At 37.1% G+C, this 22500-nt stretch overlaps 1 protein-coding gene across 1 annotated transcript in view; it reads right to left on the bottom strand.

Annotated features, from left to right (window-relative positions):
* Positions 1-3820: 3820 nt before the first annotated feature.
* Positions 3821-22500, bottom strand: part of LOC135203806 (uncharacterized) — a 166195-nt gene continuing 147515 nt past the window's right edge. Inside the window, 5 exon segments of the mRNA XM_064233781.1 lie at positions 3821-5532; positions 5535-6245; positions 6247-8014; positions 8973-9138; positions 19242-19416. Of these exon segments, the coding sequence (XP_064089851.1) occupies positions 5410-5532; positions 5535-6245; positions 6247-8014; positions 8973-9138; positions 19242-19416 (2943 nt within the window). The 3' untranslated portion in view covers positions 3821-5409.

Here is a 22500-nt window from a genome sequence, read left to right as displayed (position 1 = left end):
ATTATCTTTTATATTTACCATTGAATGAAAATTTTTCTCAATTCTCTCATTATTATCATTAAAGGCCGAGTAATTACGTTCCTTAACTTCGCCGGCGAATTTGCTAATTACACACACACACACACACACACTCTCTCTCTCTCTCTCTCTCTCTCTCTCTCTCTCTCTCTCTCCAGTGATCCAAATGAAGAGTTAAGGCATGATTTATGACACTAATCATTTATGGGTAAACTGGGCTTTTGAACAGAGAAACTGTCGTACTTTCAGTTGCGGAAAAGACTGTTGCTTGAGATTTCAGTTTTGGAAGGCACGGGGGCTTTGGGGAGGGGGGGAGGGGGATTAGGGAGTTGGGTGGATGGGGATTGGTAGAAGAGGGGTTAGTGGTAGAAACTTGATATCATAGAATGTAGAAAAGTGGATATGACTTGTAACATTACAACAGATGTCACTGCAGTGTAGTAGACACTGTGCTTGATAAATAGACAGGTAATATGATATTAAAGATTCAGTGTATGTAATAATACAGCCAATATTATCCACTAATATTTGTGTATTTATACGGAACTTAATACTATACGTGATAGGACGTACATTATTTTTTATGATAGTACAATACATCCGGTAATAATGACTAGTGCGGGTATATATACATTCTAATGTGACCTGCTAGTATGTGACCTTTGCTGTTGCGACGCCAGTTAAAGAATAATCAAGCAGTCATCATAATTAACTTATTTGCAATGGCACACATTAGCATTGAATTAATATGTAGTTTAACATTTCTTTTATTTACGGTTCAATTTTTGTCGAGCAATTAGTGCATTAGAGCAATATTGCTGCTACAGTTATTATTTACGGAGAATGAGAAAGCGAAACAAGGTATTACAGTGCTTTTACGTTGGCAAATAATGCACCGCTGCCCACGTATTTATTGCTGGCAAATATGACCTTTGCAAGTCAGTGCACCATTTATGAGCTGATTCAGCAGTTGATCAGTGTACTGCAAAACACGGGTAGCGCTGGGAGGATGTAGCTGCCTTAGCAAAAAAAAAAAAAAAAAAAAAAAAAATTAGAAAAAAATTGTGGGACATTCAGATAGAAATATATTGCAATAAAATGAGACAGGGAGTAATTTAAACTGCAACACACACCCACACACACACCTTTAAAGATCTTAGGAGTCGTCCAAACAGCAATGCAGGGAATTTTTCAAACAGCAGCACACACACACACACACACACACACACACACACACACACACACACCTACCGTTAAAGACCTTAGGAGTCATTCAAACAGCAATGCTATGAAAAAAGACATTCTGAGTTATTCATACTGGATAATTTGTGTTCTAATCAGTTTTTTTTTGGCATAACAATTCATGATCTGTGTTTAATTAAAATTTATATGTATATATATATATATATATATATATATATATAATATATATATATATATATATATATATATATATATATATTGTTGTAATATATTCATGGTAATTTTAATCCAGTGATCTAGAACTAGATAAATTACATAGTGTCTTTATAAGTCACGATATTTATATTTCTTTTGTTGTATATTTTTATTATATATTTCAGTTTAATATTTTTATTCAGAACTTCACGTAGAAAGCGCAAATACACCATATGCACGAAATACACTATACTTTTATACAAATATTATTAACATAATTACAATTATATTTAAAAAGTAAAAATGATTTTATGTCCACGGAACGACCCACATCGCTGCTTACTATATTTCGACCCTGGCAGAAATCTCGGGGAAGCATTTTTGCATTTCCGAGCGAAAGCACATCGTCCAGATATCGCAGTCAGTAAATTCTTATCCTTGGATATGCCTTTCCTTCTTCTCGTGTAACCTTTTTACGAGAATTTTTCCACGAGAATATTCTGCGGGCATTTCCCGCTCGGACGATCTGCTAAAGTTTCCCCTTCTCTCGATCTGCCAAGCTTCAGTGGGATCCGTTTTCTTTACCCCCACTAGTCCCTTGTCGATGAAACTGAATATCGGGGAGAATATAGTGTGTTTTTTTCGCGTCTTATTTTTCTTCTTCTGCTTTTGTGAATTTCCAGGAGAAATGGTTGTGTACGTATATATAAATCAGGCGTCTTGAACGTCAGACAGTCTCTCTTGCTCTCTCTTTTTTTTCTCTCTCTCACCCCTGAGGACTTTGCGTGGTTGTGCAGTATACAAACACACACAGACACACGTGTGTAGACTAACATTTACGCATGAAATGTGCGTTATGTATTTTTAGCGTGGGAAGATACTTTTGTAACCCAATTTTCTCGTTGTGATATTCAATTCTAGAGGGAATTAAATATCACAACAAAGTTATAGTAAAAATAGAATATAGTAATACTCAACTGTTGGTTCTTAAATTAAAGTTATTCTGAGCTTCAAGACTTAAAATACTCATTGGTAGCCCTGTCTAGTGGATAACAGCAAGGGCTCCTCGATAACACCCATCTGAACACCCGATCTCTGACTTTCTTGCTAGTTACAGGAATGACACCCTATTTTTGAGTTGGGCCACTGTTTCTTGGGTTCCTACTTGCAAGCTCTGGAGTTCTGTTATTGCTTCTTTGCTCTCAAACTTTTAGAACTTTTTTCCGTGTTCAAGTTCAGGTCTCGTCTCTTAGAAAATTCGTTTTTTTTTTCCTCCTACATTTTAGGTTGAAAGCGAAATCATTGGAATTTTGAAGCAGATTTGGCACTAATTGGGTTATAGATTCTTGGCCAAAGGCCAAGCGCTGGGACCCATGGGGGTCATTCAGTGCTGAAATGGAAACTGACAGTAAAAAGGTTTGAAATGTGTAAAAGGAGGAAAACCTCACAGTTGCACTATGAGTCAATTGTTAATTGTAATTGGAATTTTTTTTTATGCTTCAAGACTGACAGCTGTAATGTCTTTGGGGGAACATTTTTTCTAATATATTTTGGAATATTTTTGTAATACGTTTTGGAATATTTATTGTAATATATTTTTAAATATATCGGAATATTTATTGCAAAATTTTTCTAAATATATTGGAATATTTTTTGGGGGGAGACTGAAATATTTTTTTGAGGTTTGTTGAAATATTTTCGGGAGAATTTTTGAAATATTTTTGGAAGATTTTTTGAAATATTTTTGGGAGATTTTTTGAAATATTTTTGGGAGACTTTTTGAAATATTTTTGGGAAATTTTTGAAATATTTTTGAAAGATTTAAAAAAAATATTTTTGGGAGATTTAAGAAAAAAATGTTAGGGGGTGGGGGAGATTTTTAAAAATTTATTAGGAAGGTTTTTTGAAATAATTTTTCGGAATATATTAAAAAAATCTTCCTAATAAATTTTTAAAAATCTCCCCCCACCCCCTAACATTTTTTTCTTAAATCTCCAAAAATATATTTTTTAAATCTTTCAAAATATTTCAAAAATTTCCCAAAAATATTTCAAAAAGTCTCCCAAAAATATTTTTGAAAATCTCCCAAAATATTTCAAAAATCTCCCAAAAAATATTTCAAAAAATCTTCCAAAATATTTCACAAAAATTCTCCCGAAAATATTTCAACAAACCTCAAAAATATATTTCAGTCTTGTGAGTGAAAAAAAAAAATTAAAATAGGCGTTAATAATGCTATTTAAATTGGTTCCGGAAGAAAACATTGTAAATTACTTACCTGTATTTGTATATCCCAAGGTAGGCTTGAATATCGAATTTAGAATTTCAAATGATAGGTGGAAAACTGAACATCATACAAGACACAATCCAAGGGGAACAAAATGATAACAAAACAATGTTTTATCTGCTTTTGTCGCATTTTATTAGCAAATATAAAATATACAAAGATTCTTGGGTCATTCAACGTCACCCACAGTCGCAAATTAGATGCATTTTTTTATATTTATATCTATTAAAAATTAACTGATATAGACTTCCACTGGTATATAACAACAGCATCGGATAAACTCAAAGACTCTCTGAAAGGGGAAAAACCAGAAATATTCTCCGTTTATTCAAAAGTTCAGGGTGAGATTCGTCCGGGAATCATTTTTAATGAAAACTTTTAATATTATTATTATTATCATAACAACACTTACTCCAAACTGCCTCCCAGCCCCAGTGGGTATCTTTTTAAAACAGTTACAACATTATGCCGAAGTTTATAACACAGACAAATATTTTTTATATATATAATTTTTTTTGTAATAAAACTTTTTTTTTTGAGGTGGCAAAGACCTATATAGTATATATTCTCCATTTTATTTTGCTTTGAGTGCCACCAGCCAGAGAGAGAAAATGACAAATTGACAATTGATTAGTTTATTTTTTTTTTATTTACGTGACTTAAGCCTAGGGTGATTTGGGGGAAAAAGGGGGGCTGGTGGGACCAAAACACGTTAAGTTGGAAGCCACTGACATTTTTTTTTAAATAGGAGTGACGTACTCTCTCCCTATCCTCTGTCAGGTCAGGCTAATTTAAATGCTTGAATGTTTACTAATCCTGTTTGAACTAAACCTGTTTGAATCGGGGTATATTGTCAATTAGTCTTTACTTGAAGCTGGGGTCGAATCGTTGTCCTCAGTGCAATGTGCTTGTTATATCTTTGGTATATCTTGGGTACATCCCTTGAACGGCCTGCAACAGGATTAGGCTAACTTCACTTAGCTCAGCTACGAAGTAATTGTATTATTCTAATCTCCAAAATTTAACTACGAAAGGACCGACAGAGGATGGACAGAGTACATGGCACCAGTTCCACGTATGATTTTTCATTTGTTTTGACTCGTGATTTGTCGAAGCTTGTGGGAATTAGTCGAAGGACTTCTCCCCTCCTCCTCCTCCTCCTCCTTCTCCCCCTCCTCCTCCTCTTCTTCTTCTTCTTCTTCTCCTACCTCTCCTCGTTCACACACGGAAAGCGGTTGACCAACGAAATCTAGTCTCGATCGCATATTCTAACAACTTTGTACATATTCACAAATAACAGACTATACATTTGACATTAAAACACCTTCACGTATTTACAGTCACATGTTGAAATAAGGTCAATAATCATCCCATTCTGAAGACAAAGTCTGAATTGACTTGAGACCGTGGCAGTGTGCCTGCAACTCTGTTGTCATGCTTGCAGTAACTCGTAAAGCACAAGTTCAGATCTGTAGAAGTATCTTTGGGGTACAGATATGTACGCCGAAGATGATGCTGGTCTGAAATGCATATGGCTGTGTGGATATGTTTTCAGAAGAAACTTGTGTTAGGTTACCCTTCTTACCTGACATAAATGGTTTAGTTTATGCCAGTGTACCTCAGCATGACAACAACAGCAGTTTTATTTTGGTTTTAACAGTAGTCTCATAGTCAATGCAGATAATGTCCTCAGAATGGGCGCGTTGTCACCAATTGTCTTTCTCAGCTGGTATGAGAAGGTCCTGAGTGGTACTTTTGATACCATGGCCATTATTCACTGCTGCAGTTGCAGCAGCTACAACCTTCTTTTCTTTTGCAGTCTCAACTGGATGTGATGGATGACAACAGCAATGAAAAGTGACACTAACGACAGTGCCAGAGCACTTCCTGCAACCAAGTATACCCAGGGTAATGCAGCCCAGAGGCCACAGGCTGCTGTTCCTTCGTCTAACCCTGAAGGACAGTGGTAAGTCCCATCACACCAGAGTTCCTGAGGAAGGCAGCCTTGTATGTCAGGACAAGGAGTCTTGCAAGGGTCTTCAAATGATGATAACTGAGAGGCCATTTTCAGAGGTCGCCAGACACTGACCCATGAAACCATAAAACGACCTGAGTAGTTGCCAGTGTATTCCACAAAGAGATCGCGCGATTCCATTTTCTTCGGATCTTCCATTTCATCTTCATATTCTAAGATTGGTCCGAGAGTGGTACTAGTGATGTTGCTCTTGTTATCCCAAGAGTATAAATCATCGTCGTAATGAAACTGAAATTCATAATCCTCCCATCCGCTACTGAAGATATGCGTGAAAACATCCCTTCGTTCTGGGCAAATGGAGGCGAGGGGAGAATCGCCTCCTGCAGCGTAAACATTGATGCGAGAAGCGATTTCACAGTTCTTTTCCAAAGCGCTGAACCCTCGAACTCTCAGGAATAGGAAATAGGTATCTGTGGCAGCAATGAGCCTCGGCTGTGTTGCACAGAGGTCCCCTCTTCCGTAGCCTACCGTGAAATTACCATAACGCCCATTCAGGTGCCTTGTGGTTTTCATTACATCTCTCTATGATTTCCTGAGGGGCCTCTGAGATATAGTATTCACCCTCGAAAAAGTAGTCGTTGTAGTCACTTGAAGGAGACATCTTCGGTATTGAAAATATCAGTTCTAGTTTATTTGTATATGAGGTGATAGTGAAAGGATGATGGCGGGATATATTACAAAGGCAAGCACGCTGCAGAGGGACGTTTATCCAGGGCTCTTCCCTTATCTGGATAGAGGGGTTTCCAGGTTCACCACCATGGGAACACTCGTGGCGCCCAGAAGATTGCCGGTGAATTGTCATACAGTCGGGTCCCATTTTCGATCTGAGTATCTTCAGTGTTATCCGCTGGTAACTTGCGACTTCGAATGTGTAGACGCACCGCAGTCTTCTGGCGCCACCTCTGCCGAACATGAATACATCCCTAGGAGATGCAAATAACCTGTCGGGACGGACTGTGAACGATCTATCGCACGGTCCTCCTCCCGGTGTGAGTGTACCCCACTGTCTGGTGTCTACAAATTCGTACCTAGCTAAGAATTCAACGTGAGCTGGAGCTGTCCCTGCAGCATAACGAAGAGATAAAGTCATTGCCGGACCAGTTGAGATGTAGCTGTCGTACGGTGAGCAAGAAGATGAATGAGGTCCCGGTGCATGAACGCCACTACAAACGCGGGGTAGTTTGTCATGTTTGCAGAATCTTCCAAGAAGATTTGTCGTCTCATTCAGTTCTTCATTTGGAATGTCGCCATTGAATATGGAGAGGGTATTTGGGCACTGTGCAGGTCTGGGCATTTCCAGATGCAGGACATGACGGTAGTGAAGGAAATAGAGCCACACGATTTCTCTCCTGTTAGCTTTCAGTGTCCACTTGCAAGTGGTATTTGCCAGCAGTGAGTGGGCTGGAGCCTGCACATAACCACTTCGTTGGCTCTGACTGCTGACCTCATAGTGACATTCATTATCTTTTCTGACGTAAGCTGTTGATTCAACATCGACAAACTCCACTGCTACATCCAGTTCGAACCCAAATGTACGCCGCCTTGGCGAGTCCTGGAATGGGAAATCATAGGGCGACGTGTGGAATAGCAGGAGGAGGTCAGGTCCACTTGCTGTAATGGATGATAACATTGCTCCACCTTTACAGAATTTAGCTAGAACTGGTGCTCTGGTCGTGTTGCCGTCAAAGACCACCAGATAGTCATGGAGCGTGTGACAGGCAGTCCCCACTGCCAGCTGTTTTTCTTTAGACAGGTGTGGGGCATTTTTATCTTTGATGTAGATGAGGTGCGGGTTTTTCTGAAGCACGCTAACCAGTGCAACCTTCCCGTCAGGTATACGCGTCTGCTGGACGCGGTAGAAGCAAGTGAGGTTCCTCGGGTACATCCCTGGAAAATTGGGTGACTGAATCTTGCAGTTCTTCTTGTCGCAGTTTTCGAAGTACTTATCACAAAACGAGTTCGGAAGATCCTCTCCTCGGTAGCTGGGGAGGTACAGTGGCCCGTACCTCAGAACCGACTGCTCCTTGTGGAGGAACCTGTAAGACAGCTTGAGCATGGTCTTGTCCTTGGGCTGGAAGGCGCCTGGATTGACCATGTCAGGGCTGGCGGAACTGAGGTTGAAGACGCGGAGCACGACGGTTATCGCCGGGGTCTCGGAGTAGTAGAAGTTCGTGCCCCAAGACGTGCCACACCAATACCCCGGATTAAGCGGTCTGCTCAGCTCCTCGATCTGCATGTGTCCATCCGGGCATCCGTCGATTGTATGAGATGTAAACCTAATGATGATAATAAAAAGAATTACTATATTGATTAAATTTTGGAAAAGCATCTTTCGTAGATATACATAACATTAGTTAATGCTGTTGAAGAGAACATTGCTAACATTATCTTGCATTAAATTTGACATCCTAAAACAATGCAATATGACACTTTGAATTTAAATTCGTAGGGAGACATCAAGGTGCACTCTTTTGAGCAGTTTTAATCAAAATAAATTTTTAGCTAGACTTTAGAAGAGATGAAATAAATTTCATCGCAAGTCTTTGTGAAAGTGAAAACATAGAAAGCACGAAAGCAATATGGAAAACGGACTGTGTTTAGAGTTGCAGTGGTTTTATTTATTAAAAAGTTTCCAAGCTGAACTGGAAAAACTTTCTTTTCTACTTTCTTCCAAAAACAAAATACGGAATAAATTACACTGAATTTAACTTTTCTTTTCTTTTCTTTTTTTTGTTATTTCGATAGCAGTATTGTAAAAACGTACATTTTAAAGACTGTTCAGGCTAGAACAAAAATAAACTCGTGCTTGCATAAATTTGAAGAGTCTCTCTCTCTCTCTCTCTCTCTCTCTCTCTCTCTCTCTCTCTCTCTCTTTTCATATGATACCAGTTCAACATTCTACTTGTCGCTCTCTCTTTTTTTCTTTTTTATCATCTTCGTATAACACCAAATGAACATTATCTCTCTCTCTCTCTCTCTCTCTCTCTCACACACACACAGTGTGGAAGGGCTTAAAAGAAAGCTAGACAGAGTCATTAGGACACTGTCAATGAACATTAAAACCTGCCTCTAGAGATAAGTGAGCACACGATGTCTCCTCTTAAGATGGACTAAAAAAAGTCTTTGAGAGATCCTAATCGTTGTAAACTCTTCTCTCTCTCTCTCAATCTCTCTCATCTCTCGTCTCTCTCTCCTTCTCTCTCTCTCTCTCTCTCTCAATCCTAAAAGCCTCACCTTCCCAAGTGGAACTCTTCAATGCTGAGTTGCACGAGCTCTCCGTACAGGTTCTCAGAGGCAATGAACGTCAGCTGACACAGGTGGGGGAGGGACTCCGGTGGGGGCTGGGGTACCTGGATGGTGTAGGTGGACCCCATCCTCCCGTAGTAGGTGCGATTACACGCTGCAGAAGGGAAGGATATATTATTATATATATATAAGCCTTTGGGGAAGTACTATATGTAGGGTCTTTGAACTGGGTGGGGTTTCTTGTTTATATTCAGTTGCAAAGATGTGTCTTCGTTGTTGGTTCTGTATAATATATATATATATAATATATGTAAATATAATTATGTTATATATGTATATATATATAAATATATATATATATATATATATATATATATATATATGTATATATATATATATATATATATATATATATATATATATATATATATATATATATAGATATATATATATATACTATATATATATATATATTATATTTATATATATATATATATATATATATATATATATATATATATATATATATATATATATATATATATATATATATTTATATATATATATATATATATATATATATATATATATATATATATATAAGTAAAGATAAATGCCACGAAGGAAAAATAAACGAAGGAGTCTGCAAGATCTTTCGACTTTAAAAGTCCTTTACTGAGCAGATACTGACAAAAATACGAGAAAAGACAATACAAGAAGGTTCGTATAACTGACAGATAGGGATTATAAAGGGATTAGTACCTAGAATCCGACACACCTAGAAGATAAGAAACCTTCCCAAACAAGTATAAACAATGGGTGCAATTAAAGGTTTAGGACAATCATCTCAGATACAATCTCCAGACAATTAAAGGATTATAGGTGACAGCTATTCGGAACTTGGTAAACAAAACCATATTTACAAAACATGACAGACATACATTACAACAAAATTTTAATAACTCTAAGGCAACTGATTTTTATTTAAGTCAGTAATTATATCTTTGTGGTCATTCTTAAACATGTTACAGATACAAGGGTCTAAATGAAAAAGGCCACGACTAACATTGAAATTACAATGAAAAGTGTGTCGGATTCTAGGTACTAATCCCTTTATAATCCCCATCTGTCAGTTATACGAACCTTCTTGTATTGACTTTTCTCGTATTTTGTCAGTATTTCTCAGTAAAGGACTTTTAAAGTCGAAAGATCTTGCAGACTCCTTCGTTTATTTTTCCTTCGTGGCATTTATCTTTATTTATGGATTTATCACGTTCTTAACTTTCGTGATTCAGTTATACTACACATATATATATATATATATATATATATATATATATATATATATATAATATATATATATCTGTGTGTGTGTGTGTATATATTATTACTTTATATATTATATATACACACATACATACATACACACACTCCTATCATTATCAAAACCATACTTATATAACTGTAACATAAAACAAAACAAAAACACGCAACCCTTCAAGGAAAATGAACACAGGCGTGGTGTCTGCAGTGCCGTTAAAAGAATTGCCATGTTTTAGGACAATTGGTTTTATTCTCGGGTCCTCTCTGGACGAATAGTTCTCAACGTTGGCGGTCTCGCCCTTTTAATTCCAGGTCATCTATTCGTAATAATAACCTGTAATTTAAAGGGTGAGACCGCCAACTTTGAGAACTATTCATAATAATAATAATAATAATAATAATAATAATAATAATAATAATAATAATAATAATAATAATAATAATAATAATAATAATAATTATTATTGTACTTAGGAAGCAGACCCTCTCTCAAGCATACTTTATTAAAAGTAATGGCTACTTCAGCAGCATTACACTTGTAGAGATTCTTCTCTATTTTGCGAATAGCGGCTTTTTCAGTGCTACTTAAACAGGCCAGTAGAGCGCATATAGAGGTCATTGTAAAATACATGGTCAAAATAGGTGTATATATTTGAATTTTACAGATAAACTATGATACCATAGTCATCAAAGTCATTAACGATTCTCTCTCTCTCTCTCTCTCTCTCTCTCTCTCTCTCTCTCTCTCTCTTTCTTAAAGCGAGCTTTCGTCTGGAGCTGCCAGACATCCTCGGGCTGGGAAGCTGAGGGTGGACTGATCTTGGTGCGGTGTCCGTCCTCCTTATATCTGTGGTTGACAGCAGGGGTCTGCCCCATGCTTGTCTCCTATTGGCTGGTGGCGGTGAGTCTTGTTTTCATTGGCTGCCTGAGCCAGGTCTCAAGCCACTTTCCTCGAACCGATGGTTGCGTTGCAGCATATCCTGCAGCCGCCTGGACCTCCTAAGCGGCGCTGTAACATTGATGGGCGTTGCGCTACGCTGTGGGACGTCACGGCTACTTTGATTTCCATCGGCTGCAGGAGTACCTCGTTCGGGGGCGTTGTCATCCATAGAGTTGTCATGATCGGTGGTGTCATTGTTAGTGGCAGGTCTTCTCATACTCGTAGGGAGGAGAAATTCTTCCTGCGTCGTATTCAGTGAAGGTTTTATTTGCTGGATGAGGAGCGCCTCCAGCAGGCGCAACCGACGGGCATCAGGGGCCTTCCGATGATCTTCGTGTTCTTTATGATGACATCTCGGGAGATGGCCTCGTGATGTTTGGTGCGGGCGTGATTCTTTATAGCCCCCTCTTGGGCGTGGCACGAGAGTCTCTTCGACAGTCGCATGGTAGTCATACCTACGTAGGCGCCGCTGCATTCGCGGACTGGGCATGTATACTGGTACACTACATGCCTCTGCTTCAGGGGTTCTCGTACCTGTGGAGAGGGGTTATTTTTCATAATAAGATCGCGCGTCCTCCGATTCAGGTAATATATGATTAAGTCGATATTCTTGGTGTCGTCAGTCGGGGATACATTATCAGAAATAATTTTCTTGATGGCGTCCTCTTCTTCACGGTAATGGGAACTCATGAAGGCTTTGTAGTACAGCTTGATATTATCCTGGGGGCGGGGCTGCGGGCTCTCACTACCGTACCATTTCTCCAGGGCTGTGCGGACTTCCTTGCTGATTAATTTATTTGAGTACCCGTTATTCACAAGTACTTGGGAGGCGCGGTCGAGTTCCTGGTGGTAGTGTCCTGCCCGGTCGAGCAGTGGGAAAGGGCCCTCCTGACGAAGGCCCTGACGGTGGTGCTTTTGAATCTGGCGGGGCACTCGCTGTCTCCGTTGAGGCAAAGTCCTAAATTGGTTTTCTTTGTGTAGACTGAAGTACGGAGACCGTCTTCCGTCTTGCTTACAAGGACGTCGAGGAAGGGGAGCCGATCGTCGGAGCTGCGTTCGACTGTGTAATTCAGCACACTACACTGCTGAAATGCTTGACGGAGGGCTTCTACCTCATCCTCGGCGTCGACTTGCACAAAGATGTCGTCAATATAACGTCCATATCTGCGGGTTGCTGCATCCTGGCGAAGACCCGTTCCTCCACGGTGCCCATATAAAAGTTAGCGAAGAGGACCCCCAGTGTGGAGCCCATCGCCACGCCGTCCTTTTGGCGGAACATCTGGCCACGGTGGGTGGAGAAAGGGGCCTTCTTCGTGCATATCTCCAGCAGCGTACGGAGCGAGGCTTCCGGTATGTTGAGGGGCGCCGTCGACTGATTCCTGTAGACACGATCAAGGATTATATCTATGGTTTCGTCGACAGGCACGTTCGTAAATAGGGACTCTACATCCAGCGAGGCGATAATCCCGGTACCAGGGGCGTCCTTGATGGTTTCTAAGAACTCTGCCGAAGACTGCAGGCTGTACCGACTCGGGACGTAAGGGGTCAAAATTTGGTTGAGGCGTTTAGCCAAGGCGTACGTAGGGGCGGGCGTCTGGCTGATGATCGGCCGGAGGGGGTTTCCTTGTTTGTGGGTTTTTACATTGCCATATAAATAACCCAGGCTGTAGTCTCCTTGTATGGGCGGGAGGTGCACAGCATTTGTTGCAGAATTCACTGCGCTGATGACTCCGTTAGCCTCCCTCTTGATGTCGTCTGTCGGGTTCCTCGTCAGGCGCTCGAACTTGCTCTCGTCAGACAAAATAGCATCCAGCTTCTCGTGATATTCGGCAGTATCAATCAAGACGAAGGCTGCTGTCTTGTCCGCGCGTCGCACCGTGATGTTCACTTTCTCCTTCAGTTCCTTCGCTGCTTTCTTCATCTCCTTGGTGAGGATCCCGCTGGAGTGCGAGCCCCTCTCTGTAAGAGCTTCAGCAAGTAGGAGGGGTTGAAGGGCGTCGGTAGTTCTCACGATGCTCCGGGCTTCGAGTTGCTGGACGGAGTCTAGGAGCAACTCGATTTCGAGTCTCTTGTCATGAGGCCTGGGTCTTGAAATGAAGTGGCAATTAAGACCCAGCTTCAGAAGGGCGTCTTGATCGGGAGTGGGGTCGTAATCGGTAAGGTTAATGTATCCTCGGGTTCGTTCAGGGACGCGGAGTTTGCCGCCGTTCAGAGAGATGAGCTTGCGCAGGGCACCTCTCATCCGCTGTTTCATGTCGTCCTCCTGAAGGCGGACGAGGCTTCTCTCGATGTTCCCAAGGTACGTTGGTTCCTCTCCTACTGGGTTGTCTACATCCATGGGTATGTCACGTTCAGGATTTTCAAATTCGGTGTCGTCAAGTCCATGACTACCTTCCTCTCGAAGGGCACCAGGACGTACTGCTATAGGTTCCTCTCCTACTCCACTGGCGCCGGGGCTGCTTCTCACTCTCTCCCACTCCTGCCGCAGTCTCTTGGTCTCGTTCATAGTTTATCTGTAAAATTCAAATATATACACCTATTTTGACCCTGTATTTTACCATGACCTCTATAGGCGCTCTACTGGCCTGTTTAAGTAGCACTGAAAAAGCCGCTATTCGCAAAATAGAGAAGAATCTCTACAAGTGTAATGCTGCTGAAGTAGCCATTACTTTTAATAAAATAATAATAATTATTATTATTATTATTATTATTATTATTATTATTATTTTTTATTTATTTTTTATTTTTTTTTGCTCTATCACAGTCCTCCAATTCAACTGGGTGGTATTTATAGTATGGGGTTCCGGGTTGCATCCTGCCTCCTTAGGAGTCCATCACTTTTCTTACTATGTGTGCCGTTTCCAGGATCACACTCTTCTGCATGAGTCCTGGAGCTACTTTAGCCTCTAGTTTTTCTAGATTCCTTTTCAGGGATCTTGGGATCGTGCCTAGTGCTCCTATGATTATGGGTACGATTTCCACCGGCATATCCCATATCCTTCTTATTTCTATTTTCTGATCTTGATACTTATCCATTTTTTCCCTCTCTTTCTCTTCAACTCTGGTGTCCCATGGTATTGCGACATCAATGAGTGATACTTTCTTCTTGACTTTGTCAATCAACGTCACGTCTGGTCTATTTGCACGTATCACCCTATCCGTTCTGATACCATAGTCCCAGAGGATCTTTGCCTGATCGTTTTCTATCACTCCCTCAGGTTGGTGCTCGTACCACTTATTACTGCAAGGTAGCTGGTGTTTCTTGCACAGGCTCCAGTGGAGGGCTTTTGCCACTGAATCATGCCTCTTTTTGTACTGGTTCTGTGCAAGTGCCGGGCATTCGCTTGCTATGTGGTTTATGGTTTCATTTTTCGTATTGCACTTCCTACATATGGGAGAGATGTTATTTCCGTCTATCGTTCTTTGGATATATCTGGTTCTTAGGGCCTGATCTTGTGCCGCTGTTATCATTCCTTCAGTTTCCTTCTTGAGCTCTCCCCTCTGTAGCCATTGCCATGTGTCATCGCTGGCTAGTTCTTTAGTCTGTCTCATGTATTGTCCGTGCATTGGTTTGTTGTGCCAGTCCTCTGTTCTGTCTGTTATTCTCCTGTCTCTGTATATTTGTGGGTCTTCGTCTACTTTTATTAGTCCTTCTTCCCATGCACTCTTGAGCCACTCGTCTTCACTGGTTTTCAGATATTGCCCCAGTGCTCTGTTTTCGATGTTGACGCAGTCCTCTATACTTAGTAGTCCTCTCCCTCCTTCCTTTCGTGTTATGTATAGTCTGTCCGTATTTGCTCTTGGGTGTAGTGCTTTGTGTATTGTCATATGTTTCCTGGTTTTCTTATCTATGCTGCAGAGTTCTGCCTTCGTCCATTCCACTATTCCTGCGCTGTATCTGATTACTGGCACTGCCCATGTGTTTATGGCTTTTATCATATTTCCAGCGTTGAGTTTTGACTTGAGTATCGCCTTGAGTCTCTGCATATTATTATTATTATTATTATTATTATTATTATTATTATTATTATTATTATTATTATTATTATTATTATTATTATTATTATTATGCAAGAATAATAATAATAATAATAGTAATAATAATAATAATAATAATAATAATAATAATTATCATCATCATCATCATCAAGATCATCATCATCATCATCATCACTGTCTCAACTCGTTACAAAATATGGCCAAAGCTTAGGAACTGAATTTATAGCGTTTTTTTTTTGTTTTTTTTGTTTTTTATAATTCCCTTTTCCTTCATGAGAAGGCTAACATAAAAAGGAATTAGTAAAAAGGAATTATACCAGATAAAGAGGAAGACTAAACTTTTTAATTTAATTTTGGCGAAGCGGCCATTATTTGTAATAATGTTACACGGACAAGAGTGGTCGTGTCCTTCCGAAATTGGCGAAGCCCGCTAGCAGCTGAGCTTCTGCATGTTAATAATAATAACAATAATAATAATAATAATAATAATAATAATAATAATAACAACATTTTTACAAGCAATTTACGGACACGACCTAACACGCAAGTACATTCTCACTTACAACAACAATAACGCACATCATTTATGCAGTCGTCTCATATCTAGTAAGACGAAAGTGCGCATGTAAGCTAGACGGGAATGGCGCAGTTTGTGTGCAGGGTTTTTGGGGGGCGGCGTGTGTTTCCGATGTGCTGTTGATTAATATATGTGGATGCAAGCTGTGACTAAATGATGTCTGTGTTTTCAATATAGGGAGTTAATCTGCTTTTCAGGAGTTTAAATGTGACATTTGAACAGAGAAAGAGAGAGAGAGAATGACATTGGAACGGAACAGAGAGAAAGAGATTAGGTGAATATAAAAAGGAAAAGAGAGAAGAATTTGAACAGAGAGAGAAAGTAGTTGAATAGAAAAAGGAAGAGAGAGAGAGAGAGAGAGAGAGAGAGAGAGAGAGAGAGAGAGAGAGAGAGAGAGAGAGAGAATGACATTGGAACAGAGGGAGAGATTAGTTGAATATAAAAAAGAAAAGAGAGAAAGAGAAAAGCACTTGAGAGGAGAGAGGAGAGAGAGAGAGAGAGAGAGAGCTGAAAGTTAAGTGGGACCACTTAACTGAATTAGTCAGAGCATTTAGACACCGTCCTCTCAGCGTCGGTGGGAAGCTGCCCAGCTTATTCCCCATCATTAAAACAAAGCGGTGCATTATGGGAGGACATTGTTACGAAACACGAACAGTTCGCTCGATAATTAAGGGGGGAGATTAGCGAGTGAATACCACACTCTTTATTCTTGGATGATGGAGGGGCTTTTTCCAAGCTTACGTCGGTGCCGAGTGTGTTTTCAGATGTAGTCCCTCCCATTTTAAGGAGATTTTTGATAGCTTATGGTATCTGTTTACAAGCGATTTTATATAGATTTTTGAACGCGTATGTTACGTGTTTTCAAGCAATGTTAAATAGATTTTGAAAGGATTTATTACGCGTTTTGATACTATTTTAAATAGATTTTTGAACGCGTATTTTACGTGTCTTCAAGCGATGTTACATAGATTTTGAAAGGATTTATTACGCGTTTTGATACTATTTTAAATAGATTTTTGAACGCGTATGTTACGTGTTTTCAAGCAATGTTAAATAGATTTTGAAAGGATTTATTACGAGTTTTGATACTCTTTTAAATAGATTTTTGAACGCGTATGTTACGTGTTTTCAAGCAATGTTAAATAGATTTTGAAAGGATTTATTACGCGTTTTGATACTCTTTTAAATAGATTTTTGAACGCGTATTTTACGTGTCTTCAAGCGATGTTACATAGATTCTGAAAGGATTTATTACGCGTTTTGATACTATTTTAAATAGATTTTTGAACGCGTATTTTACGTGTCTTCAAGCGATGTTACATAGATTTTGAAAGCATTTATTAAGCGTTTTGATACTCTTTTAAATAGATTTTTGAACGCGTATGTTACGTGTCTTCAAGCGATGTTACATAGATTTTGAAAGCATATATTACGCGTTTTGATACTATTTTAAATAGATTTTTGAACGCGTATGTTACGTGTCTTCAAGCGATTTTATATGGATTTTTGAACGCGTATGTTACGTGTTTTCAAGCGATGTTAAATAGATTTTGAAATCATATATTACGCGTTTTGATACTCTTTTAAATAGATTTCTGAACGCGTATGTTACGTGTCTTCAAGCGATTTCATATAGATTTGTGAACGCGTATGTTACGTGTTTTCAAGCGATGTTACATAGATTTTGAAAGGATTTATTGTGTTTTCAAGCAATTTTATATGGATTTTTGAATGCGTATGTTACGTGCTTTTAAGTGATGTTACATAGATTTTGGAAGGATTTATTACACGTTTTGATACTATATTTTAAATAGATTTTTGAACGCGTATGTTACGTGTCTTCAAGTGATTTCATATAGATTTTTGAACGCGTATGTTACGTGTTTTCAAGCGATTTTGCATAGCTTTTTAAAAGCATATATTATATACGCGTTTTGATACTCTTTTAAATAGATTTTTGAACGTGTATGCTACATGTCTTCAAGCGATTTTATATAGATTCTTGAACTCGTATATTACGTGTTTTGATACTATTTCATATAAATTTTTGAACGCGTATGTTACGTGTTTTGAAACTATTTTAAGAGATTTTTGAACGCGTATGTTACGGGTTTTCAAGCGACTTTAAATAGATATTTCAACGCGTATGTTACGTGTTTTGATACTATTTTAAGAGATTTTTGTATGGGCATGTTACGCGTTTTCAAGCGATTTTAAATAGATATTTCAACGCATATGTTACGTGTTTTGATACTATTTTAAGTGATTTTGGAACGCGTATGTTACGTGTTCTCAAACACGACGATTCTCGTCTGCTGCTGTATTTGTGACTGTATGACGTTTTATTCGAAAAGAGGCGCACACCATTATTCGAATGAATTTGAGCCCATAACTGCAAGTGATATTCGAAAAAGCATAGATCATTCCGACTACTTTATGACAAATACAAAAAATCAAACACTCCTGATAGCTGACAGTGTTCATATATATCATTTTCAAACACAAGCGAAAATGATTTCCAATCATCGTTTACTGACAAAATACAAATTACGCATTTTAAAATCTTTACGAAGGGTTGCCACTCTCAGGGCTCACCCCCTACCCCCTCCCACCCCCTCCCCCTTTGCAAATCATTTTTGTTTAAGGATTACATTGTTAGTTATTTATTTCCCATATGTATATATATATATATATATATATATATATATATATATATCATTATATAATGATTATATATATATATATATATATATATATATATATATATATATACAACAATTGATTATTTAATAAATCTAACTACTATAAGAAATCAATCAATAAATAATTGTATTATATAATAAATTTAAATAATTAATCAATTTAAACTGTATTACATAAATATAAACTGATTACTTAACTGTATTTAACATAATAAATAACTGATAAATTATAATTACTTTTAATAATTGTATTAAATTATAACTAATTAATTAATCAATTTAACTCATCCTAATATATTTAAATTTAACTAATTAATTAATTATTCAATTTAATTGTATTATATAATGAATTGAAATAATTAATTAATGAATCAATCAATTAATTTATATAATAAATTATATAATAAATTCAATTAATCAATCAATTGAACTAACTGTATTATATAATAAATTTCTTAATTAGTTAATCTAACTAACTGTAATTAATTAGTTCAATTCATTATATAATACAGTTAGATTAACTTAATTAAATAAATTTATTATATAAAACAGTTAGTTCATTTGATTGATTAATTAATTGAATTTATTGTATTTATAATACAGTTAGTTAAATTAAGAGATTGATTCATTAATTAATTAGTTCAATTTCTTTAAATTAATTAATAATGACTTAATTAATCAGTCATGACTGAGAGACGTGACGTGACGTGACTCACGCGTGCATCCGGGTGGTTCGTCACTGTTGTCGGAGCAGTCCTGCTGACCGTCGCAGTACCGGTCCAGACTGACGCACTGGCGGTTCCTGCACGGGAAGTCCGTCACGGTGCACGCCCCGTACGAAGCTTGCACACCCATGCTCGTCCATAGGGTTAGCCACAGCCACCACACCCACTGCAATGACACAGAGACAGAATTAGGCGCTAAGTAGTTTTGTCAGGGATTTTATACGTACGTACACATTGTATATACATATATATAGATAGGTATGTATATATATATATATATATTATATATATATATATATATATAATATATATATATGTTACTAATATATATTACTAATATATATTATATATAAATATATATATATATATATATATATATATATATATATATATATATATATATATATATATATATTTACCAGTATGAATTAACATAACCTTGTAAATATACAAACAGCTTCTTCCAGCTTCTGACGAAATTAATAACAACCCAAAAATTAAGATATATATATATATATATATATATATATATATATATATATATATATATATATATATATATTTATAATTTTTCTTGCGTTAGTTTCGTACAAAACTGGCAGAAGTCCCCTATAATCTAATAGAGAATTTTTTTTTTTTTACAAATTTCAAATTATATTTGTAATCTAATAGAGAAATTTTTTATAAACTTCAAATTAAAATTTTAAAAGTATCAAATAAAACAACTTGTTAATTCATTTGACTTGCATGTTGGCAACCCATGAAAAATACGAAATCATTTCAATTCACTTAAGCGACCAAATTAAAAGCTTAATTACGGTGAAAGGACCAGGCTAGCCCTTCTCCCAAAGGTAGCGTGACGAAAAATTAATAGTTCCGCTGTGGAATTAATTTTTGGCCTTAACTTGAATTTGATTTACTCTTATGTGAGGATCCTGGTTTTTGTTTAAGATTTTGATCACTTTAAAAGGGATTCAATTAATATTTTATGAGCACTGTAGTCTTCCCAGTTAATGTCTGTTGCATATAAAATGCTGTATTTGTAAGGTGTGGATTGTTTTTGTTTTATGTGCGATTATGTAACTTTGACTGTTTAGTATGTTTATATATATATATATATATATATATATATATATATATATACACTTATATATGAAATATATATATATATATATATATATATACACATATCAATAAATATAATATACTAATTATATTTATATACACATTTATATAATATAATACATAAGATACAATAATGTAATACATGAGCATCGTATACTTGCAGATTTATGTATAATTATACTCCGCAAATAACAGGTGCTTTCATCTATGTACAAACATCTCTACATTTATACATGACTTTATGTATCCATACATAAAAAATGATTTGTGTGAGCATTTTCCTGTGTGTGTGTGTGTTGGCGCGCGCGCGCGCAATCACACACACACAAAAGAACCTTGTCATACTATATACTAGGGACCCGCCACTATCTTTCTGAAAAAAAATTAATAGTGAGTGTGTAGTTCTTCGACACACACACACTCACACACACTCACACACACACAAGCAAGAACCTTGACACACTTCATACACTACTATCTTTCAGGAAAAAAAAAAAACAAAAAAAAAAAAAAAAAAACTGCTCGAATATACCTATCCCACATCTCGGTTTAGATGGCGTCCCTGGCGTATCATTACCCTGTTCGCTCCAAGTGGCATTAAAAGAGAGAGAGAGAGAGAGAGAGAGAGAGAGAGAGAGAGAGAGAGAGAGAGAGCGGCTTTGAAAAATTTGTCGTTTCGGGACAGTTTTCCTTCAACGATTCCGTTGGTTGGGATGTTTTCATCTCTGAGAGAGAGAGAGAGAGAGAGAGAGAGAGAGAGAGAGAGAGAGAGAGGCTGGCTGTGAAAAATTTCCGTCAAGAGGACAGTTTTCTGTCAAGTATTCCTTTCTTTTGGAATATTTATAATTTTTTCGGAGAGAGAGAGAGAGAGAGAGAGAAAGAGAGAGAGAGAGAGAGAGAGAGAGAGAGCGTTTAAAGTGGTGTTTGTTATTTTCGGTCGGTACAGTTTATAATCAGGTTGTGACCCTGTTTCAGAATTGTCCTTTTAATTTATTTGTAGTTGTATTTCCCAAACTATAATATTTTTACTTATTTAAACGCTCAATGTTTGGATGTTTTGATCGTTTCTAGATGTTTGCTGACATTTTCTTGCGTTTGCAATATTTCCCATGTTTATAGAGTGGATGGTAGGAACTGCAAAAGTTATGTTCGCTTTTCAGTTATACAAACAAGCTTTAATATAATCATTATCAGAGGGTTCATACTGCATTTCAATACGTCTCTCAAGTCTTCTCTACTGAACGTTTCCAACTTAAAAAGAAATGTCTTCACTGTCAATTTCCTTTTCAGCGCTGAATAACTTATATAGGTCTTAGCGATTGGCTTTTGGCCTAAATTCTCTATTCTATTCTAATCTGTATAAATATACGTGGAACACCCTAATATTATTCTCCTTGCATTTAAATGTATTTTTCATCTATTTGTTAATTTATTTATTTATTTATTTATTTATTTTTTAATAAGTGGGGTCTGCACTTTCTATATTTCCCTTTACCTACTCTTACTTCTTCCTAATGAACACCTTAATATTCTTTGGAAACTTGAATTCCATTTAGTGGCCCCCTGTGGTGGCTTTGTTCCATATGGATAGGTCTCGTCTTCTGAATAATAATAATAATAATAATAATAATAATAATAATAATAATAATAATAATAATAATAATAATGTATTTCAAGTCAGTGGCCCCTGTGGTGGGCTTGTTTCCATATGAATAGGTCTCATCTTCTGAATAATAAATAATAATAATAATAATAATAATAATAATAATATAATAATAATAATAATAATAATAATAATAATAATAATAATAATAATAATGTATTTCAAGTCAGTGGCCCCTGTGGTGGGCTTGTTCCATACGAATAGGTTGCATCTTCTGAATAATAATAATAATAATAATAATAATAATAATAATAATAATAATATCAATAATAATATAATAATGAATAATAATAATGTATGCATGTACTTCAATTTCTTTTTTATTCACCTGCGATCCACCTGCGCTAATCAAGAGAGAAGGAGAATGAGAGCGCCACTTGAATCTGTAACCCCTTTATGCAGTGTGAAGAAATCATGGGTGGGCTGGGTTTGTGTGGGGGTGGTGGAGGTGTCTCTCCTGCT

This window comes from Macrobrachium nipponense, chromosome 36 (assembly GCF_015104395.2).
Source record: "Macrobrachium nipponense isolate FS-2020 chromosome 36, ASM1510439v2, whole genome shotgun sequence".
Classification (NCBI taxonomy): domain Eukaryota; kingdom Metazoa; phylum Arthropoda; class Malacostraca; order Decapoda; family Palaemonidae; genus Macrobrachium; species Macrobrachium nipponense.
The sequence above is the reverse complement of the archived record's forward strand: the minus strand, read 5'-3'. Positions and strand labels throughout refer to the sequence as shown.